The sequence below is a fragment of the Rhinoraja longicauda genome, chromosome 26, assembly GCF_053455715.1.
Source record: "Rhinoraja longicauda isolate Sanriku21f chromosome 26, sRhiLon1.1, whole genome shotgun sequence".
Lineage (NCBI taxonomy): Eukaryota > Metazoa > Chordata > Chondrichthyes > Rajiformes > Arhynchobatidae > Rhinoraja > Rhinoraja longicauda.
Genome location: NC_135978.1, coordinates 22,192,736 through 22,217,342, shown reverse-complemented (window position 1 = coordinate 22,217,342; position 24,607 = coordinate 22,192,736). Strand labels below are relative to the sequence as shown.

Below are 24,607 nucleotides of genomic sequence, written 5' to 3'. Positions count from 1 at the left end.
CCCAGGATCATAAGCCAATCCTACTTTAGCTCTTGGACTCCAGGTATCACCTGCTAAATACACACACTCCTCCCTCCAAGGCCTGCAATTGCCTCATGACATGGAACTGAGACTGCCCTCAGTGCTCCAGATGTGGTCTGACCAGGATTATGGAGAGACAGAGCAGTTCTTGTTACCAGTTTGGATCCCACATGCAATGGTCAAGTTTCCCTGGCACAAGCTATGCGAAGGCCTTTCTTTCCTCCTTTCTCTGTGCAATTAAGAGTCTGGGTATTTTGACCACATAGAAACAGGCCCTCAACTCACCTCATCTACACTAACCATCATACTATCTATGTTAATCCCACTTGCTGGTGTTAATTCCATATCCCTCTATGCCCTGCTGACTCAAGCAACTGCCCAGTGCCTTAAATGGTGTTAAGTTTCTGCCTCCACCACATCCTCTGGCAGCTTAATCCAAATACTAACAACTCTGTATGAAAAATATTTTTCTTAAATTTCTTTCTCATCCTCAACCCAGGTTCGAGTTTTAGACACCCCAGCCGTGAGATATTTACACTGATTACCTCCCTTATCTATGCCTATCATAATTTAAAATAACTGTCATGGCACCTTGCAAGCCTCCTTTGGACCCAGCCTAACCAATGTCGCCTGATAACTTAAACCCTCCAAGATGCGCAGGACACATCGCTGGACTCTGAGGGGGTGTCGGTTAAACCGTTACCATTACTTGTTTAAGTACTGGTAAGGGTTATACCGCTGCTCCCAGATTCATCTTAGCAGCAAAGAGGCGACAAAGCAGAAGGATGCCGCTGGAGCAAGGGCGGGCTGTGGATTTATGAGTTGCTGTGACTTTAACCAAGACAAAATGAAACCTGCAACAATCATGGAAACGTATGTGCAGCAGCTTCCTGCACAGCTCAAAACGTAAGAACAGAGCAGCCGCATTGTTGTGTCTATAGAATCCTGCTTGTGAGAACCGACAAGCTATCAAAATCAAACTCTTTCTCCCTGTCATAAACAGAACAATCATTATACTGGTGCGGCTGGTAGAGCTGCTGCTTCATAGTGCTACAGCTAACAATACAAGAGACCCGGGTTCGATCTTGACTTCGTGTGTGTAGTTTGCACGTAGTCCCTGTGTCATGAAAATAAAATTCTTATCTCCATTTTCAAATCCCTCCGTGATCTCAGTCTCTCTCTTTACTCTCTGCCAATGTGAAAACCAGGTTGCGCAAGCATCCCCGATTTTAGTCACGTGACTGCTAGCAGTGAAGCTTTCAACTTCCCCAGCCAAAAGCTCTGAAACTGCCTTCCCGATTCCACCGACCTCCCTTCCTTTGAGATGATCTTTGAATTTCTGACCACCGTCGATCTTATTCTTTGTAATGCCTCACATGCCACGTTTGAACTGAAAGCATGCTGGTACCACACTAATGGTGCAGTCCTGCAGAGTCCAGCCCAATGTTTGAGCTCACATTTGTGGAGTGGGACTTCAGTTCCAGCACAGATAGTTGCACTTGTTTTACAGCTCAAGGGACGGGTTCCATCCGGCCCTTGTGAGGAGTCCGTGTGGAGTTTGCAAGTTCCCCGTGTCAGCTAGGTGCTCCAGTTTCCTCCCACATACTAAAAACTGCAATGTCCAGGTTCAGGAGCAGTTTCTTCCCTATAACCATTAGGCTACTAAACATTACAACCTCCAAATAGGACCCCAAACTATACATTTATACTATATAGAAATAAGGCATTAATTTTTTTACTTTGCACTATTATTGTTTGTTTATTTGTCCATTTGTCTGTTTTTAAATTTAGACTGAACCTTTTTTCTGTTTATTATGGTGCTTACAGAGTACTCTGTTGACATATCTGTTGTACTGCTGTAAGATATTTAATTGTTCCATTTTGGGACATATGACAATAAACATTGTTGACATCCCAAAGTTGATTTGCTACTGTAACTTCTGCTTCATGGTTATGTGGCAAAGGATTCACAGGGTAGATTGGGGACGTGTGTGAGAGAGAATAAAGTTGCAACGTTACAGGAAAAATGTGTGGCAGTGAATGAGAATAGGAGCTCCAGTTCTGTAGGGAGCTGGCATGGACCCAGTGGGCTGAATGGTCTCCATCTGTGTCAAATAAAAGTTCAAAGTAAACAACTCTGGGGAACAAGTGCTGATCCGGACTATTCTAACAGATGGAGCAAAGAGCCCAACAACTCCCCCTCCCATGTAACAGAGTGGGTGTATGAGAGATTCAAGGAAGATCATTTGTTGAGGGAGGGATATTTGAGAGGTGTGTACATTCTGTTGGCCCATGACCTGCTTCCTTGCTCTGATCATTCTATACCTGCACACTCATTTTTTACACAACAATTCCTGGTTAGTCATACAGCATGCAAACAGTCCCTTCAGCCAAGTCCCATCAAACACACCTTTACACTAATTCAATTTTTCATGTTATTACATTTATTATTATTATAAGTATGCACAGCAATAATATTGCCACCAATCAACAGTTTGCTGCAGTCACATCACACAAGGGAAGGCGGTGAAGCCTCCCAGTACGCAATTATTTACTGCAGGCCTCAACTTTGTCCGTCAGCACTGAGTGCATCTCCATATCAGTGCACTGCAGCTCAGAGATAAGGGGTAGGCCACTCCGATTATCCACACGGCCATCTTTCCCAACAACGGTCCGCCTGATAGTTCAGAGCACTATTACTTGCTGAGTCAGGGGGAAGAGGCCTTAAAGGGAAAGCATTAGGTCTGTAGGTTAGCTTTACAAACTGCCTGACTACGTCCCTGACTGCATCCTCACATAGAAAGGGCCCCAACTAATAGGCGTGGGGAGGACCTCTGCCAGGACCGACGACGGCTCATTAGCAGCTGCTTGTAGATGCTGACTTAGAAGTTGCCGTACTTCAAACATTGGCTCGCAGCACCACGAAGGGTGAGATAAAAACACAACCCAAAGACGCCATTCCCTCGATGCCGTGGCGATCCTTGGCAGGTGAGGGTCAGGTGAGAGAAGCCTGTAGCATCGTGGTTAAATAGTCAGCTGATACAGTTTCAACTACCTCCAAAGTCGGAGAAGGAAGCTGTGACTTGTCTACTTAGTCATAGAGTGATAGTGTGGAAACAGGCCCTTCAGCCCATCTTGCCCACAACGGCCAACAATGTCCCAGCTACACTAGTCCCACTTGCCTGCACTTAATCCATATCCCTCCAAACCTATCCTATCCATGTACCTGTCTAACTGTTTCTTAAACGATGGGATAGTCCCAGCCTCAACTACCTCCTCTGGCAGCTTGTTCCATACACCCACCACCCTTTGTGTGAAAAAGTTACCCCTCGGATTCCTATTAAATCTTTTCCCCTTCACCTTGAACCCATGTACTCTGGTCCTCAATTCCCCTACTCTGGGCAAGAGACTGTGCATTTACCTGATCTATTCCTCTCATGATTTTGTACATCTCTATAAGATCTCCCCTCATCCTCCAGCGTTGCATGGAATAGAGTCCCAGCTTACTCAACCTCTCCCTATAGCTCACATTTCTTAATTTCTGAAAAATACAAGATGCTGGAAAAACTCAGTGGATCAGCATAGTGGATGGAATTTTTACTAGAATAAATGCTTGGATTAGAGGGTTTCAGCTTCAGGGAGAGGTTGGATAGATGTGGATTGTTTTCTCTGGAACGTCAGAGGTGAGACTTGATCGGAGTCTATAAAATAATGACATGCATTGAGAGGAAGGTTTGAACGTTTTTCCTAGAATGGAAATGTCCAACCCTAGAGGGCATAGCTGTAATGTGAGAGGGGGAAAGTTTAATGGAGATGTACGGGGCAAGTCTCTTTTTACACAGTGGTGGGGGCCTGAAACATATTGTCAGGGGTGGTGGTGGAGGCAGATACGATAGTGGCGTTTACGAGGCTTTTAGATGGGTACATGAAAGTGTAGGAAAGTGCATTTCACTGCACATCTTGTATGTGTATGTGACAAATAAACTTGACTTGATGAGATCAGTTTAGCTAGGCATCATGTTTGGCACAAACATTGTAGGCCAAAGGACCCTATCCTGTGCTGTACTGTTCCATGTTCCAGAAGTTGCCTCATCCATTCCCATCACAGAGGCTGCCTGACCCGCTGAGTTCTTCCAACATTTGTGTTTTATTCCAAGATTCCAGCATCTACAGTTCCCTGTGACTCTATTTCTTGATTTTTGCCCTCTTTGCAGCCATTAATTCAGCACTCTCGCCCCGTGGTGTTGGATAAACCAAAGGCACCATGTTACATTTACACCCACTAAACTCACAAATCACTTGTTGCAATGCTGCCATTTTCAAAATGTCCATCACATTTCCTGCAGTGTAACAGCGACTGCACCCCACTAGTTTTGAAGTGCTTTGTGAGGAACTGAGTAAGTGCAAGATTTATTTCCTTACTCTGAATATGTTTTTGCAACAAGAGCAATCTAATTGCCTTTGATATGCTCGGCAAATACATGCCCCATTCCTCTCACATAGATCTACCTGAACCATTTGTACAACCATTTACAGTGTTCTGGAGATGTCTTGGATCAGCATTATTAAATTATTTACACCCCGCCCACTTAGCAGGTCGGACAGCATCTGTGGAGAAAATTAACAGATGACATTTTGTGTCAGGATCCTTCTTCGGATGGAACTGTCTTTTGTCAGTCCTGACCCAAAACATAATTTATCCATTCCCGTCTCACTAAGTTTCTATAGCATTGTTTTTTTTACTCAGTTTTCCAGCATCTGCAGTCTCTTGTATCTCTAATTGGGCATGTCATGTTTAGGAAGTGACAAGCTAACATTTCAGTTTCAGGCATGGCAGCAAAAGGCTCCCACTGTTCAAAACCCCGGGGGAAACAAGTTGCAAACCATTGCTTATTTCCTACCTTAGACTCAAGCCCTCCTGCTGAGCAGCTGAAGGAAGCAGGATAAAAAGCAAAATGGAAGAGATGGCACGAAAGTCATAATCTTTCTCTGTACTCTGTTCTACAGTGTAAAAGCTTTTGTTAAATGATGCGAGTCTCATGAGGCTGAAAAACAAGGAACAGCTGAACTTAAAACAAAAAAAATTTAATATGCATTCTGACATTTCACAATGTTTGATAAACAAATGACCCAACTGCTCAGAGAGCAGCCAATACAGAAAAGGAAGAAAACAAGATTTCCGATTACCTCACAAAGTATTAATCGCAGCTATAGTCCATGCTAACACCCTGGCCATCTGACCACTTACAGAGATTGCAGCTGTGGGATGTTTGGAGGCTAAAGTTAGTGCTAGGACTCCTGCCTCACGGGTAAGCGATGAGCTTTGGTAGGTCTCAAAGCAAATACACAGGTTTTTAGGGCATGCTTGTGCCACATCACTGGACTCTAACTCTATGGTAGAAGAGTTCAAAACCCATTGTGAGCATTAGTTTAAATATCTGGTGCTGTGCTGCTGTTGGTGTCAATAAAGAGGGACCGTGAAGCTGTTAATAGTCGCAGAAACCCACTTGGTCCAAAGTTGCCCTTTGGAAAAGGAAACCTGCTGATCTTTCTCAGGTTTGGGCCATATGTGACTGTAGTCTCACAATAATATGGTCAACTTTGAACTGCTTCTGAAGTGGTCCAGCGTCCAATTTGATGGATGTGCAGTGGGCAGTAAACACTGGCCTTGTCACTAATGCCCCCATCCCATGTATGAAAGAATGCTGTGTTTAACTGTTACATCACACCAAGGGGAATGCAACAACAAAAACTCATTGACTAGCAACCCCAGCCTACCTGTCAAGGCTTTCGGTGGTAGCAACTGGTTGCATGAGAGAATATTTAAATTAAACCCCACATTGGAAAAGTAATTCGCTCACATTCCTGGCAAACGACCAACTTTTAAACTTCAGCCACAAAAGGCCTGGCTTTCCCCACAGGTGTCCTGAGATTGGGCTGCAGGTCACTACGGGCTGCAAACACAGCTTGCTTGCTGCATCCACTGATTCGGTCGGCACGGTTCCGTTGGGGAGGCTTCGGGCGAACGGTGGACTTACTTCTTGACCTTTACACAAAGTTTTAACTGTACATCACAAAGAAAGATGTTCATCAGGTTCAGCCGCACATCTTGGGCAATTTTACGAATCAGCTGACCTCCCAGGCCAATCAACAATTTCTGGAAGCATAAACATGTTTAAGTGCATTTTAACAAAAGATCGGCAAATCTCATATGCTGAAATTTATTCAAGGGCGAGGGGGCGGGCAGTGAGGGGCCTGTAACTGTGTTGTACTGTTCTATGTTCTTGTACTGCCCTACCTCCCCTCCCACAGCACTTGGGTCACAGTCACCACCCACTGCTTCTGCTTCTCCTGCCCCAAACCCACCACCCCCTCCCCCCACACCATCCCACACCCCCTCCTCCTCTCACACCCTTGAGCACCCAGCCCCTGTGCTCCAATCTGTCTTTCTCCACAGACCAGGTGAGAAATGAGCTCAGGAAGATCAATGCGAGGAAGGCGGCTGGTCCGGACGGCATCAGCTCGAGGCTCCTCAAGTCCTGTGCAGACCAGCTGTGCGGAATAATGGAGCATGTCTTCAATCTGAGCCTGAAACTGGGGAGAGTTCCACAGCTGTGGGAAACATCCTGCGTGGTACCGGTACCAAAGACGCAGCACCCGAAGGAACTCAACAGCTACAGGCGGGTGGCACTGACATCACACCTGATGAAGACACTGGAGCGTCTGGTCCTCGCCCATCTCCGCCCCCTGGTGAGACCATCAATGGAAACGCTGCAGTTTGCCTACCAGACTCAGATCGGGGTGGAGGAGGCCATCATCGACCTACGGAACAGAGCTCTCTCACACCTGGAGAAGCCGGATGGCACTGTGAGAATCATGTTCTTTGATTTCTCCAGTGCATTCAACACCATCCAGCCGGGGATTCTGGGGGGCAAGCCACCTCACATCCTGGATTCTGCCTCATCAACCAACCACAGTATGTGAGGACAAAGGACCTGGTCTCGGACAGGGTGGTCTGCAGCACTGGGGTTCCTCAGGGAACAGTGCTAGCGCCATTCTTGTTCACCCTGTACACTGCAGACTTCAGGCACAGCTCTGCAGACTCCTATCTATAGAAGTTCCCTGACGACTCTGCCATCACCGGCCTCATCACGGGCGACGAGGACAGGGCGTACAGAGAACTGATCAAGGAGTTTGTGGACTGGTGCCAGCGGAACTGCCTCCGGATCAACGTGGGGAAAACCAGGGAGATGGTGGTAGATTTCTGCAGGCGCAGCCAGGTCCCCCCGACACCGGTGAACATCCAGGGAATGGACATCGAGAGGGTGGATTCTTAGAAGTACCTGGGTGTCTACCTCAACAATAAACTGTACTGGACTGAAAACACCGATGCGCTATACAGAAAGGGCCAGAGCAGACTTTATCTGCTAAGGAGACTCAGGTCCTTTGGAGTGCAGGGGGCACTCCTAAGGACCTTCTACAACACGGTGGTTGCATCGGCCATTTTCTATGGAGTGGTCTGCTGGAGCAGCAGCATCTCAGCGGCGGATGGGAAGAGACTCGACTCAGTGCAGGTGGTGGGAGACAGGAGGATGATGGAAAAGCTAACATCGCTGTTGGACAATGACTCCCACCCCATGCACGACACTGTCACTGCACTGAGTAGCTCCTTCAGTGACAGACTCCTTCGCCCCAAGTGCGTGAAGGAGAGATATAGGAGGTCCTTCCTTCCCGCTGCTGTGAGACTGCCCAACCAGCACTGCTCCCAGCAGACGAGTCAACAATAACAGCTAAGAACACACAGAAAACTGATGACAATTTATGTATCTTTTATTTATTTATAATGAATGATCTCTTGCTATCTTGCTATCCACTTTGCTGCTGTAACACTGTAAATTTCCCCGGTGTGGGACGAATAAAGGAAAATATTATTATTATATTATTATTACACGTGACATCCTGTTAAATCATGGAGATTGGGGAAGTTTACTGTGTGGCAGGGGCCCACTTGACCACAAAGGCAAGAGGTGGAAAACTATCAACTTTATTGATGGATGGAGAAGACCAGTATATAATAGTGTAGAAAAAACCCTGCAGATGCTGATAAAGGGTCTCGACCCGAAACGTCACCCATCCCTTCTCTCCCGCGATGCTGCCTGACCCGCTGAGTTACTCCAGCATTTTGTGTCTACCAGTATATAACGTGTTTTTGAGAAAAATAACAAATCATTACAAATGTGCAAACGGGGGAAAAAGCTGATGTGCCTGAGCTATAGCCAACTGGCTCACTGGTGATTGCAGAATTGGAATCTACAGCAAAAAAAAGATCCTGGAGTAACATTGGCAAATAACAGCCAGATGAGGGAGCTAGGGGTGGAGAGATCGACGATGGGGCAAGTGGAGAACAAAACACTGTGCATTCAAAAAGCTGACAGGAAAGGAAGAGTGGAATTGAATGAGGGACAGTAGGAACAATAGAGGAAGGGGGGCTATGGCCTTCCAGATTCAGGGAGGGTTTCTTCCCTGGTGTTATCAGGCAACTGAATCATCCTATCACCAGTCCTCATCTACCTCATTTGAGATCCTCGCACTGTCTTTAATGGGACTCTACCTTGCACTAAACGTTATTCCCTTTATTCTGTATCTGTACACTGTGGGCGGCTTGTTGTAATCATGTATGCTGACTGGATAGCGCACAACAAAATAGTTTTTAACTGTACCTCAATGCACATGACAATAAACTAAACTAATCACTGACTCCACCGCAAGAATGCAGTGGCACAGTTCCATGTGCATGCTTACCGCATGATTCTTCTTAACAACAGTAAGGTTCTGTAGAATTCGGAGCTCCCCACTGGGTCCTTCTTCCCACATCTCCGTGTCCTGAGGGTAGACAGATGGTTAGTGTTTATTAGACTGATTTTGTACTCACCCAGGAGACATCATGACCATGATCTACACCCAGACTGTCCTCACCACAAGCGAGTGAAGCTATCAGCCCCCCTCCATGGGTCAGGGCTGGGGTGGGGGATGTGGAAAGGGGTGGGGGATGTGGAAAGGGGGGGGGGGGGGCGCACCAGTCAAGGGGGAAGGAGCTGTGTGGTAGGTGGGACCCAGACTGGACTTCAAAGGTTAAGGCCAAGTTAAGGATCCCAGTGTCTTCACCAAGTGCATTTGTGTATAGAAAAATGCATTAACAATAAGAGTACTTTTAAAATAGTGCACATCTTCCATTCTCCTGCACATCTTCCATTCTCCTGCCGACTCTCAGATGGAGTGCAGTAATTAGGTGCTAGTTCTGTACAAGATTCCAAAAGGCAGGAAGGAGGCTAGACCTGGATTAGCAGAACACTGATCACATTGATTACAGAAAACCAATCCTCAATGCACTAATAGTGTATAAACAGTGTGCACCATCTACAAATTGCACCATAGTTATTTGCCTTGAACCTCCTGAACCCTGACCTCCCCCACCAAGGATAAGGGCAGCAAAGGCACACCACCACCTGCAGGCTCCCCTCCAAGTTACAGACCATCTTGACTTATAAATGTCATCACTGGGTCTAAATTCTGAACCTACCAGCAGTACTGCAGTACCACCTGCACCCTGTGGAGCACCGGTTCAAGGCAGACGCTCTCCACCACCTTGTCCAGGGCAGTTAGGGACAAGCAATGAACACTCAGCAACGTAAACACCCCAAAAATAAATAAGCAGGCATTTTTTATTGCGAATGTACCAATCAATTAGCTTGATCCCACAAACAGTAATGAGATGAGCAACAAAACATCAGAAGCTCTGGTGATGTTGGGGCTGGGGTGGGAAAATTGGAGAATGCAAGAAATCCAAGCCCGTCATTGCATGATACCAACAAATCTTTAACATCCACCCCAGCAAGTAGTTATAACTCAACTTCTTGCAAAGTTATGAGCTACTAAAGTCTCTGCACCAGGATCTGAGCTGAGACAGGAGATTTGATGCGAGTGCATGCCCGATCTACCCCCAGTACCTGTGTGATGTTGTACGGCACCTCCTGAGGCAGGTTCTCCAATAACTGCTCCCGAATCAGGTTACAGCATATCTCCTGTGGCGACTGATCGGTGAGGACAGCACTGTGATAATTCCACGATCCTGGCTGAGCCTTTGACAACAGGTAACTCTGTACACCAAGGGAAATCGTAATGTAAGAACCTAGAATGCTTTCAGGGACCATCAGTGCATTAATCAATTAGTTCAGCCTTGACGTCACATAAACATTTGCTCCTTCAACCACTTGCACCACCTGCCTCATTCTCCTTCCAGGTTAAATATTTCTGTAAATAAATGTCCCCAGTATTTGAAAACTTTGCCATGGTGAATCATTTGTCTCGATCAACTCACTGTTTGTACAGGGTTGGGAGAGATAATTTAAAACCAGAGGATCTGGAGCCTGGATCGCAATAGCATGACATTAAAACCCATTGCCCAGACATAAAGTCCCAACCTTCCATCAAAGCCCTCACCCCCTTCTGTAACTAACATAATTCACCGTTTTCTAGTCTAGCAATCTAGTCAAACTTTTCATTACGTTTGGTCATTCTCTCAAGTCAGAGACCAATAGAAAATAGCTTTTCACACTCACCCGCAGTGTCTCCACTTCCTCGCCATTGACTGCTGAAAGCATGAACACGTCCTTGAAGTGAGGCCATCCCTGCTGGTATTTCCTGTTCTCCGGGATACTCTCTGGAGCAGATCCCTGCTCCTGAGCTGTCTCTATTCCTTCTGGCCAATTGTCACTGGCAGAAACACAGTCACCAGGTAGTTGTGCTTGATGTAAACTTTCCTGCGGGCGAGTGCTGGGGATTTCCTTGAACATATCGGACGTGCTTTCCTGGGTTCCAGCCTCTTTGACTGGCACGCCTTCTGCTTCACCATTACCATTTCCAGTCCTGTCTCGGCCAGGCGGCAAGCTGGTGGGCACCCGAGGCTGTGGCTGTGCGCTGAACCGTGACTTTACCTCCAGTTTCCTGTTGTTCACTACGCCTTCCGTTAGCCTGATTGTCAATTCCAGAAGGAGCCCTTTATGCTTTAACAGGTCCACCTAGAACCGAGAGGGAAAAGCAAACTGAGCTGGAAACAGCCTGGAAGAAGGGCCCCGACCTGAAATGTCGCCTGCCTATTCCCTCGCCAGATGCTGCCTGACTTGCTGAGTTCCTCCAGTTTTGCTTAAGATTCCAGCATCTGCAGTTCCTTGCATCTCTGAGCTGTTTCCATTGAGCTGCTAATAAATCCAATCTCTTTGGTTTGGCGAGCTCTCTGGATTTATTGTGAAATTAACCAAGGATCATGCACAACATCTTCAGGGTTGGCTATGCTTCAGTGGTGTTTCCCACTTTTACATCCTGTGATTGTGTAAGGTGATCTACACACATGCAACTTCTTTATTTTCCCGTAAGAAAATAAAGAAGTTGCATGTGTGCAGATCACCTTACACAATCACAGGATGTCCAAAAGTGGGAAACACTACTGAAGCATAGCCGCTGTTGCATATCGTGATGTGCAACAGCTAACGTGCACAACTAATTCCTATACATTTTAAGAGATGAGTTTTTCAAGACCAAAACAGTAAAGGTGCCTTGAGATCTTTGATATCCACTCAGGCAGATAGATGGAATAGAATACTTCATTTGAGAAACAGACAAGGGCAGAGGACTGCGAGTATAAAATTAAAAACCAACCTACTCATGATGAACCACACCTGGTCTGAGCAGATGGAAACTTTTCCATGCTTAATATAAACACTGTAACATACTTATCTCAAATGATATTAAGCAAAGTATCTTGGCCTGGATATAGCAACCAACAAAGTGAGCATGGTATAGGCTGACCCAAACCCAAATGTTTTACAGTATGTTAATGGCGACACAGTGGCACAGGGGTACAGTTGCTGCCTGACAGAACTCATTGGGCCAAAGGGCCGGTTTCCACACTGTAACTCTTCAACCTAAATTAAACTAATATCTACCCATATCTTTGAAAGATACTACCAGCCTGGGCCTGGGAGCTGTGCTTATGTTGCCCATACAGGGTTCAAACCCACAGTCTCTAATCTCGAGGGAAGTGTTATCCATTGACCCTTGGTGCACAAAAACAACCTGACTGACTTTTTAATAAAACTTCTCGTTCCCAAGTATTTGTCCCCTGAAATGGAGTCCAGATTCATGCAATGGCAGTAATGAGAAGGTAATGTCAGTTCCTTCCTACCTTATTCAGGGCGAGAATTGTTGGGATCTGTGGATACTGTGACAGGCATTTTAGCACTTCGGTGTGGAGCTTGCCACGAGTCCAGTGGTCAGACACATCGACCAAAACAAGGACTAGGAAAAAAGACATAATAAAATTAAATATTTGATATGTGTCCTGCAAATATAGCGATGGGGTGATCTCTGACAATGACATTTCTACCGGGTGAGCTCAAAGTCTTTTAAACCCATTTTGAACAGCCAAACAAAGTTAATCCAAGGTGCATCTTCCCATCCTCTGCTGGCTCTGTCTTTTGCATCTTGGTAGCAAAAGTCAGATCTGCCTCAGAAGATACAGGAGCCGGAAAGCTCAAACATGCAAACTTAATAAAAGCATCTTCCCCGTGGCTATCAGACTCCTGAACCCACCGCACCTTTCACATCCCCTTCTCTGAAGTGCTGCCACATATTTTTCATTCTACCTCGTTTGGTTATTCCATTATTACACTTTAGTATTTTGGTGGCGCTACTTCAGATCAGATTTGTGTTGGAATCTTTGCACCATTTTTTTTGTTATGCGGTCGCTGCTGTATTTATGGTTGTATTTATCATTACCGTATACTGTTGCCTCTACGAGCTTCATGTACACAAGGAATTTCATTGCACCCTGGTGTACATGGCAATAAGCTGGTTGGGTCCAAGATAAACCACTCACCCAGGTCTGCTGTTTTCACGGATTGCCAGGGGTCATCTAACAGTGACTTCTCTAAATTGTGCCTAGCAGGAAAGGAATGGTTAACTCATTAAGAACAATTGATGTTCACAAGCTTGAGAAAGAGGAAAACATGATATAAATGTCGAATATCCAACCTTTTCTTTTTGATGGGAGAAACGAGTCCAGGAGTGTCGAGGAGAATCTGTAAAAGAGGGCGAGTGAACAAGGACATAAGCAATGTAGGAATGAGCAATGGGCCGCACTTATGCAGAACTTTTCACAAAACACTTCACAAGGAAGATCAGATGCACAGCATGACTTGGGAGGGCGAGGAAGATGTGTACCTGAAGGTATTAAAAATTCCATTTGTTTTTCAAGGATGGAGGCTGGAATGGGGCATTGGAAGGGGGTGAAGATTATCAAGAACAGTTAATAAAGACATTATTTCCTTGTTACAAATGTATCTCATTTAAAGGATGCAACATCCGTTGGTGAGGAAAGGAAGGTTGAGAGGAGTTACTTTGTAGTTTTCCTTTGATATACTAACTGACCAAGATTTTAAAAGATGGGATCAGATGGCATCGAGAGTTAAGTGTGGCAGCCTGCAAAGGAAACATGTACAGGTTAGATAATCAGGACTTTTTTGTTTTAACAATGAAGCTGGGAAAGAATTAGATGCACTTCAGAGACAAGGAAACACAAAGAAAAATTAGAACACAGGGGTTATTGATTGGGTGGGGGAGCAATAAATGGGTTAAAGGTGGAGAAAGAGATGAGAACTAGAACAAAGATATCCAGTGACAAGTCAGTGTACATGTTGCTGTCTTGGCAGAGGGTGTGGATAATAGGGGGCTCATCTGTATTCACCAACGAGATGTACATGAAAGATGTTGGATTCAGGGAAGTGTAAATGGATAAGTTGGAGCAGCTTAGTAGTCAGGAAGAGATGTGACATCTAGATAAATAACATAAATCACCAGAGCCAGATGAGAGTTATCCCAGGTTGTGATGGGAAGCAAGGGAAGAGATAGCTAGGGTCCTGACAGAGACCTTTTAAATGATCATTAATCACAGGTGGTATGTCAAACAACTAGAGGATTGAAGTTCCCATTTCTGTGCTGTCCAACTCTGTGACTATCAGATCATTCAAATTCTCAAATCATTTCACTTCATGTAAACAATCTTTCAAAGGGGTTTGCAAAGTGGACTGGACACGATATCTAATTATTTTATTTTACTGCCATGGTCAATAACCTAGAAGTGCTTGCTTTCCAAACATGCTTCTTGGACAAGAACTATTCTGTAGCAAGAACCACCAGATGAGCAGAGAGCAGAGTCTGGGCCAAGCAAGTACACAGAATGAGCAGGAAGCTACCAAGTCCATTTTTGGCTGTGGGCTCTCTAAAACAAAAGTACAACATGGATCATTTGAAAGGAAAACAAATATTTCAAAGACAGTCACGTACTATCTGTGTCTCTCCATCTGTGATGACTCCCTGAGCTCTGCAGCGTGTCGTGTGGACTTTGCTTGAAACTGGAAAGACCTGTAACACAAGCAAAAAAGCAACTGTGATTGAAGCTGAACAGGCACAGGGGATGAATTTTCAACAGCCACGACATAAACCAGAAAGACAGAGGTCGTAGAACACAGATCAGTACTAGCGTTCAGCCTATAATGTCTGTGCCCAACATGATGTCAAGTTAAATGAACCTCTTCTGCCTGCACGTGATTCATATCCCTGCACTTCCTGAAAATCCATGTGTATATTTCAAAGCCGCTTAAACACCACTATTGTATCTGTCTCCAGTACCACCTCTGGCAGCATGTACCAGCAATCCACCACTGTCTGTGTAAAAAGAAAATCTTCGCACATCTCCTTTTAACTTTGCCTCTATTACCTTAAACGTATGCCCCCTAGTCTTTGGCATTTCCTAGGATCAAAGTTCTGACTCTCCTATCTATGCCCCACATACTTTTATATATACTTCTATAAAGGTCTCCCCTCAACCTCTGGCATTCCAAAGAAAACAATCCAAGTTTTTCCAACCTCTCCTTGTAATTAATACCCTCTAACCCAGGCAGCATTCTGGCAAACCTCTTCTCCACCCTCTCTAAAGCCTCCACATCCTTCCTGTAATGGTGGAAAGGGTGCCAATACAGTCGCATGGCTAACTGGACCTTGTGGATGAAGGAACAGCTTTGGGGAAGCGAAGGATGTGATATTTACTTAACTTATGTTTATGCTTAGGGTTCTTGACCGAGCACCAATTAACAATACAGAAACGTTACCCTGTGCCTTTTGCCTCCACAAATGCGACTTGATCTGCTAAATTCTTCCAGCATGTTTTTTTTGTAAATTCTGGCATCTGCAGTCTCATGTGCCTTTGGGCCCTTTAAAACATCCTCCCCTCCTCTTACATCTATGCCCTCTTGTTTTTGATACCGCTACCATGGAGTAAAAACTCTGGTTATGTACGCCATCTCTGTTTCTCATACTTGTCTTTATCTCTGTCAGTTTACCCCTCCATAGATTCCTTTGGATGCCAAGATTAACTAGTTAGACTATCTTGTTGAAGATGGTCATTGCTTGCCTGAAGCTTTAGCTCCTTCCACAAAATGGCATGTTTACCTTTCTGCCTAGAAGCTGATTTGACAGCGTGGATTTACCAGCATTCGGGGCCCCGATAATTGCCACTCTCAGCACTTGTGGGTTTCTTGGCTGGTCTGGCTGGTGGAGGAGGAGGTTCTCCTGCTCGACTGTGGGAAAGAAGCACAACTTTAGCCATTCAGGAAAATTAACCTTGTGCTGAGCAAAGGTACAGTATAGAGCACATGGTGAGTTTCTGATATCCAGAAGATATTTGCATCCATGGATTCTCGACTACTTTGTTCTGGATGCTCAGCTATCGTGCACATTTACCAAAATTATTCTGGTGGGTTATTTTAAGAGTATTTTTAGAAAGAATCATATAAACTTAAGTCAGGAAAGTTGAGCGATGATATAAGCAACAAGAGGCTATGGGTACTTGCAGTGATTATGACAACTGAAATTAGACTGATAAAATTATGTTGGGTAATCTTCTTCTTCGTGCGTTTGAGGCTGCAGAAGTTATATAACGCCCTCCAGGCGCTGTAGCCACTGTAATGTGCTGTTGTCGAAGGCCGTGAGGTCTACCCCTCCACCAGGGGGGCGGAGGACAACGCAGTCGAAAATGACGTGCTGCGCTGTTTGCTGGTCTGCTCCACACACGCAGGCTGCTGATGAACGCAACCCCCAACGATGCATGTTGGCGTTGAACCAGCAGACCCCTGTGCGGAGCCGGTTCAGGGCGACCCACTCTTTGCGGGGCATGTTCGAGCCGGGTGGGTAATCTTATCATGGGAATTATACAAGAGCAGCTAAAAGATACAAGTCATAATTGAAGTCAACTACAGGATTGAGGGCTGAATTGCCTGTCCTTAAAACTGGGTACAAAACTCAAATATAATAGTTAGACATTTACTATTTAGTAAAAGCCAAGAGACTGTTGAGAATGTAAAACATTCCTTCAAGACTCAAACTTGACTTGGTGAAGGGCTAGTTCCAGGAATGACAGTTCCCACTGAGAAAACAATTATTCCCATGGAAAATGAATTATTACCAAAGAAGATCCAGCCATCTGGAAGTAAAGCTTCATCTGCCTTAACCCAATGGCCTTAACTCCAAACTCTCAAGATGACTCCTTATCCTCTAGGCCATTCAACTTACCCCTCGTGTAATGGGCTCTTCAAAGCAAGATTTCCGTTGTACATAACTGTGAGCTGTTAGTATTGTGCTAACCAATTTCACTCAGAAAAACAGAGAAGTGAAAGCAGAGTTAATATTTCATGCTACTGACTGATCATTGACTAATCCTTTGTTCCTCTTTTTTATTTTAGATCGCCAGCATCCACAGTATTTCATTTTTATACTGCAGTTTCTCACACACCTGACAATGTGCAGAACTGGGAATGACTTGTGTGCTTTAGTTTAAAACATCAGCCTGCTAATTCCAACTCCAAAAAATAATTCTAAATAATGATGAATTCACAAAACAAATCCTGGGGAAACAGATGGAACCAGGAAAGACTAACAATAATCATCAGATCATGTGGCATCTATGAAGAGATGATCTAAAGCATAAAACGTCAACTGTACCTTTACTGGTGGAAATAGCAGGAGGATATTGCCCAATCACATTCTCATTCTTTGGTTTTCTGACACCCAAGATTTCTTCTAGAGCAGAGTTGCTTCCATAGCAGCTGCCTGGTAAAAGGGCGACTCTGCGAAGCCAGTCATTTTGCAGAAAGGCACCTGTTAATACATGCAAATGAAAAAATTCACAATGCTAAATATTTAAAAAGTTATTGCAAAAATTATACAACTGGTATTTCTCAAATCAAAATTCCAGACTGATAGAAAAAAATTCACAAACAATGGTAACATTCACCTTGATAAATATTTAATTTTCATACGAGTAGCTGAACAAATTAGCAACAAAACTCCCTCCTCAATAACCATCAGCGCAGGTGCACCCCAGGGCTGTGTCCTTCGTCTCCTGCTCTACTCACTCTCTAGTCATGACTGCGAAACCGGACACTGTTCCACTGTTCCAAAGCAATTAAATTGTTCTAAATTAATTGATGATACCACTAATGCTTGAGGAATAACCGGTAAATACGAGTAGGTGAAGAGGAGAGAGATTAAGAAAATGATTGAATGGTGCCAGAACAACAATCCAATTCTCAATGTCAACAAGTCCAAGTAGCTCATTGTTGACTTCAGAAAAGGAAAGCAGAGAATCTACGAACCTGTCTTCATTGATGGTTTTGCAGTGGAAAGATTCAACAATTCAAGTTCTTGGGTATGCATCTCTGAAGATCTGTTCTGGGCCCAGCATATTGATGCATTCATAAAGAAAGCTCATCAATTCCTCGACATCCTTAGAAGATTGTGAAGATTTGGTATGTCAACGAATACTCTCTTGAACTTACACTGGTGCGCGATAGAGTACATTGATTGGTTGCATCACAGCCCGATTCAACAACTTGAATGCCCAGGAATGAAGAACACAGAGCATGGTAGACACTACCTGATCCACCACAGATACTGACCTCCCCACCATCGAAGAGATCTGTGGGTGGTGCTGCTTCAGAAAGTCAGCCATTACCAAAGACCCACATCACCCTGGTCACTCTCTCATTTTGCTCCTACCATCAGGAAGGACTAATATTGTGGTTATTAATTTATTAAATTTTTGTTTATTTTGTATTCTCAATGTATATTGTGTTTGCAGGCCTGTTTTGCCACAGCAAGAATTTCATTGTTCTGCTGTCAGTACATATGACAATTAAATACTCCGTCTCTCGAGGCTCACTGCTTCCTTTATTTTGGTGCCATATTCAAGAAACAATTCATACATTGTGATTATATGACGTAGGTTCCTTCCACCTCAATGAAACTTCCTCTAGGTATGCTTTTAAATGGTTTGGTCATTGTACAAATTCTCCTCCTGGTAAGAAAGGTCGTTTTATGCACGAGGTGTCTCACTGGGTCACTCTTGCATCTTTAAAGCTCCAAGGCAATTACATTTTTCTGCCACAATCAGTACATTTTATTAAGGCAATTCCAAAAATGGAACAAAACTTAAACTGCAGAAATAACTCAATAAATATGAAGGAGACATGTAATGTAATTAACTGCTACCGTTAAACCCAATGTAATTTTTTTTTTCAGCAAACTGAAAACCTCTAACAGTACGTCCTCACTTGCATGGCTTATTTTAGGCAAGAGTCCATCTTTTGGAAAGTTTCCTAAACATCTTGGAAAGGTGTTTCACTGAACACTTGCGCTCATTCCACCAAGGCCTACTGGATCTCCCAGTTGCTAACCATGGGGACCTTCCCATTTCCACACCGACCTCTCTGACCTGGGCCTCCTCTGTTGCCAGAGTGAGGCAACACACAAACTGGAAAACAGCCTCACTTCATATTCTACTTGTCGTGTAAGAAAATAACTGCAGATGCTGGTACAAATCGAAGGTATTTATTCACAAAATGCTGGAGTAACTCAGCAGGTCGGGCAGCATCTCTGGAGAGAAGGAATGGGCGACGTTTCGGGTCGAGACCATTCTTCAGACTGAAGAAGGGTCTCGACCCGAAACGTCGCCCATTCCTTCTCTCCCGAGATGCTGCCCGACCTGCTGAGTTACTCCAGCATTTTGTGAATCATATTCTACTTGGGTGGCTTCTCCAACTTTAATACCCGACCTACCGCCACCCAGTGTGCTCCCATTTCTATCTCCTCCCCAGTCACTCTGCTCATTCCCCTCTTTAGTACACTCATGTCCCAACACAGAGTCCCCATTTCCCTTTGATTTCCCTTTTGGACGTAAAACATGAGAAGGCAATCGTGTTTTATGTCGCATACCAGGTGGGGCTGGAATAGGGCAGGGCAATGGTAAAGAGAACATTACTATTGACATGTGTACCAGTTAATGAAAAAACTTGTTTTGCATGCAATCCAGGCAGATCAGACCATGCACGAGTACAATGAGAAAATAAACACAATATAGTATTACAGCAACATAGGGGGAGGGGGAGGAGGAAAAATTAAATAAAGAAGCAGTGCTCAAACTGAGAGCTGATGAACAAACAGATGTTAAACATTTGAAATAAAAAAGAACTGGAAACATTCAACATTAACAGGTCAGTTAACTTAAGTGACGATTGGGGGAAAAAAAGGTTGTGCGTTAATGATATATGTTAGAAGTAGCTTCTGATCCAAACAGGAAAGGCTGGTCTACCCCAACAGCTGCTGACGACCTTCTACCGCTGCACCATAGAGAGCATCCTAACGCATGGCATCCCTGTGTGGTACCTCAGCTGCACGGAGGCAGAAAGGAAAGCTCTACAGCGGGTAGTCCATAGAGCTCAGAGGGCCATCGGAACACAGCTACCAGACTTGGAGGGCATCTACAACACACGATGCCTCAGAAAAGCCACCAGCATCCACAAAGACTCTTCACACCCCTGCAACAGTCTGTTCGAACTCCTTCCATCGGGCAGACGATACAAGGCCTTCTATGCCCGCACCTCCAGACTCAGGAACAGCTTCATCCCCAGGGCCATAGCTGCTATGAACCGGTCCTGCTGAGCCGGATGGCCACAACGCATAGATCAACTTGCACTTTACCCTGTCCAAAACTGTTACAACTGTTTCGTTTCGTTCGGTTGCTGCTGTCTAAATTACCTAAATTACCTAAATTATTGCATCGTATGGGAGGCGCATTCCCAATCTCGTTGTACCCCTGGGTACAATGACAATAAAGATATATTGTATTGTATTGTATTGTATTATTCTGAAATTGTTGAATTCAATATTAGGCCTCAAGGCCTGTACTATGGAAAAAGAGCTGCTTTTCTCAGAACAGCTAGATCAAAGACAAGTGAAATGGGGAAATGAAATGGCAGGCGGTATAAAGCTCGGATTCACCTGTGCAGGCTGATTGAAGGTATAGTATTTAGCAAAGTGGTCATCCAAACTGCATTTCATTAAGTACAGACGACATTGTGACCACTGAATGCAGAACTGAACCAGAGCAACTGCTATTACCTGTTTATTGCTTTGAAGGTAATCCAAGGTTGTGCAATGAGTTGCAGAAAATCAATGATTGAGGGGCTCTGACCTGAAATGTCAACTCCGATTCTCTTTCCACTGCCTGAGCTGCTGTATTTAGAGCAATTTCATGTTTTTATTTCTAAAATCAATGGCTCATCATCAATGTATGTGGAGCCACTGGATGTTTCCCTACTTTAAATGGGCCATATGACTGCAAACTATTGCTTGTATTGAACGGTGCTAAATCCTTACCCATGTGAAATACTTCCACCTGCAGAGTGCAAACAGCATTTACATAAAGCACAGGCTTTTTGTCCCACAATATCTGTGCTAAACATGACATCAAGTTAAACTAATATCCTCTACCTGCACGTGATGCATATCCCTCCACTCTCTGCACATCCACGGGCTGATCCAGAAGCCACTTAAATGACACTATCTTATTTGCCTCCACCATCACTCATAGAAACATAGAAAATAGGTGCAGGAGGAGGTCATTTGGGCCTTCGAGCCAGCACCGCCATTCATTGTGATCATGGCTGATCATCCATAATCAGTAACCTATGCCTGCTTTCTCCCCATATCCGTTGATTCCACTAGCCCCTAGAGCTCTATCTAACTCTCTTTTAAATTCATCCAGTGAATTGGCCTCCACTGCCTTCTGTGGCAGGGAATTCTACAAATTCACAACTCTCTGGGTGAAAAAGTTTCTTCTCACCTCAGTTTTAAATGGCCTCCCCTTTATTCTTAGACTGTGGCCCCTGGTTCTGGATTAACATGGCAGTGCGTTCCAGGTACCCACCAATCACTGTGTGAAAATACTTGCCTCGCACATCTTCTTTAAACTTATCCCTTCTTACCTTAAAGCTATACCTTTTAACATTTCCACCCAATGAAAAGAGGTTCTTACTATCAACCCTATCTACACATCTTATAATTTAATTTACTTCGATCAGGTCTCCCCTAATCCTCTGTCTAGTTTAGATTAATTTAGGTACAGCGTGGAAATGGCCCCTGGGGCCCACCAATTTTGCGCTGACCAGCAATCACCTATACATTAGTTCTATCCTACACACTAGAGACAGTTTACAGAAGTAAATTAACCAGAGCACACGGAGAAAAGTCACAGGGAGAACATATAAACTATCATTCCAGAGAAAACAATCTATATTTCTTCAACTTAGTTGTGATATTTCAAGAATCACTAGAGATAGGAGTGGTTCCTGAAGATTGGGAAATTTCAAATATCACCCCGCTATACAAGAAGGGAGCAAAGGAGAAGAGCGGAAACTATAGGCCAGTTAACATGGCTTCAGAGGTTGGCAAGATATTAGAGTCAATTATAAAGGATGAGGTTATGCAGTACTTGGAAGTTCACGATACAATAGTCCAAAGCCAGTATGGTTTTATGAAGGCAAGATCTTGCCTGACGAATCTGCTGGAGTTCTTTAAGGAAGTTAATAGCAGGCTGTAGATGTTGTTTACCTAGATTTTCAGAAGACCTTCGATAAGGTGCCACACGTCAGGCTGCTAGGGAAGATGAGAGCCCATGGTATTGAAGGGAAGATACTAGCATGGATAGTGAGATGCCTGGATGGCAGAAGGCAAAGAGTTGCAAAAAAAGGCGCTTTTTCAGGTTGGCTGCCACTGACTAGTGGAGTTCTGCAAGGGTCGGTACTGAGGCCGCTTCTCTTCACTTTGTATATTAATGATTTGGATAAGGGGATTGAAGGCTTTATGGCCAAGTTTGCAGTGTAGAGGAAGCAAGGACTCTGCAGAAGGACTTGGACAGGTTAGGAGAGTGGGCAGAGAAGTGGCAGATGAAATTCAGTATAGCAAAGTCATGCATTTTGGTAATAAGAATAAAGGTGTAAATTATTTTCTAAATGTAGATAGAATCCAGAAATCGGAGGTGCGAAGGGACTTGGGAGTGCTGGTGCAGGACTCCCAAAATGTTAATTTGCAAGTCGAATCAGTAGTTCGCTAGGCAAATTCAATGCTAGCATTTATATCAGGATGACTGGAATACAAAGACGGAGATGTAATGCTGAGGCTCTGAGAGGTGCTGGTCAGGATGCTTTTGGAGTACTGTGAGCAAATTTGGGCCCCATATCTGAGGAAGGGTGTGCTGGCTCTGGGGAGGATCCAGAGGAGGTTTACAAGAATGATTCCAGGAATGAGTGGGTTAAAATATGTTGAGTGTTTCACAACACTGGACCTCTACTCACTGGAGTTTAGAAGATTGAGGTGGGTCATCATTGAAACTTACAGAATAATGAAAGGCAGAGATAGAGTGGATGTGGAGAGGATGTTTCCACTGGTGGGAGAGTCTAGGACCAGATGTCATAGCCTCAGAATTAAAGGAGGCGAGGAGGAATTTATTTAGTCAGAGGGTAGCTAATCTGTGGAACTAATTGCCACAGAGGGCTGTGGATGCCAAGTCAGTGGTCAGGCAGAGATAGACAAGTTCTTGATTAGAATGGGTGGCAAGGGTTATGGGGAGAAGGCAGGAAAATAGGATTAGGTGGCAGAGATCAGCCATGATTGAATGGCAGAGTAGGCTCAATGGGCCAAATGGCCTAATTCTACTCCTATAACTTGTGAACGTGAACTTCTCCTTGTAGATAATACCTCCTACTTCGGGCAGCATTCTGGTAAACCTCATGTCTCTGACTTAAACCACTGAGTGGTTTATGTCCTACACCCGGCAGATCTACTGGAATTGGCAAAACTCTGGCATGGGTCTGGAACCTCCGGTAACCCCCACATCTGCCAGGCCAACCTATGTTTTCTCCTTCCCTGCTGTGCCCCACTTGGATTTGGATTTTCTCCTCTTCCAACAATATTCCTTCCCCTGGCTTCATACCTCTTCTATCCTTATCTCACATGTTTTTGGCTTTTCACCTTTGGCCTTTGTCCAACCACCTACCTATTAAACACTTCCCCTCGTCTATATTCACCTATCACTTACCAAGCTTTGTCCTGACACAACCTCGCTTCCAGCTCTCTCCCCTTTCCCACCATAATCAGTCTGAAGAAGGATCCCGACATGAAACATCATCTATCCATGTGTTATCCTGAGATGCTGTCTGACCCCCTGAGTCACTCCAGCACTTTGTGTCTTTCTCGCTATGCCCACCACTGACCTGCTTTGTAACTCCGCCGGCCCAGGTTTCCGAGGCTCCAGGCAAGCCAGGTCCGGCCGAAGATCGCCGCCATGACTATCACTGGCTCGCAGACTCCAGTGTTTTCGGAGTTGCCTCAACAATTCATTCCCATCGACGCCATGACAGCCCCGCCGTGTATTGTGGGAGGGCTGCTGAGATTGGGACGAGGTTCAGGCAGCGCCATCTCCTGGACGGGAGGACGCAACTCCACCTACACCAGAGCCAGATAACATGCCTGTCAACTGGAAACTCATTAGGGGACTTGCTGCCGGCGCTGAGACCTCACCCGCTTGCTATTTAACAAACAAGAATATTTTAATAATATTCTTTACCACGTGTATTTTCAAGAATAACCTCCTCACTTAGATATTACGACTCGACCACAACTACTCGGGTGGTTATACTAACCACCTAGCTCCTAGAATAACACGGCGGCGCAGCGGTAGAAGTTGCTGCCTGACAGCGCTTGCAGCGCCGGAGACCCAGGTTGTACATTTTCCCCGTGACGGGAGGGTTTTTTTCCCGAGATCTTCGGTTTCCTCCCACACTCCAAAGACGTATAGGTTTGTAGGTTAATTGGCATGGTGTAGGTATAAATTGTCCCTAATAAAAAAAATGCATTATTATAATGTGGATAGGATAGTGTTAATGTGCGGGGATCGCAGGTGGGCGCCGGCTCCGTGGGCCGAAGGGCCTGTTTCCGCGCTGTATCACTAAAAAAAAAAGCAATTCCATCCGTTCGATTGCCAGTGCATGTGCCTGTACTCCTGCAACTTATTCTCTCACCTCCTGTCAACGTCCCCCTTTTACTCTTTTCCCACATACCCAGACTAAGGGATAATCAT

General features: G+C 44.7%; 1 protein-coding gene across 1 annotated transcript; it reads right to left on the bottom strand.

Moving 5' to 3' along the window:
- Positions 1-5,118: 5,118 nt before the first annotated feature.
- On the bottom strand, positions 5,119-23,900 carry eral1 (Era-like 12S mitochondrial rRNA chaperone 1). Its single transcript, XM_078422061.1, has 11 exons — positions 23,742-23,900; positions 17,134-17,289; positions 15,586-15,713; positions 14,422-14,499; positions 13,111-13,157; positions 12,956-13,017; positions 12,263-12,375; positions 10,641-11,099; positions 10,029-10,178; positions 8,824-8,904; positions 5,119-6,178 (listed from the first exon to the last, which is right to left on the bottom strand). Exons 1-11 carry the CDS (start codon positions 23,812-23,814, stop codon positions 6,056-6,058), a joined length of 1,470 nt encoding a protein of 489 aa, XP_078278187.1. The 5' UTR covers positions 23,815-23,900; the 3' UTR covers positions 5,119-6,055.
- Positions 23,901-24,607: the final 707 nt, after the last annotated feature.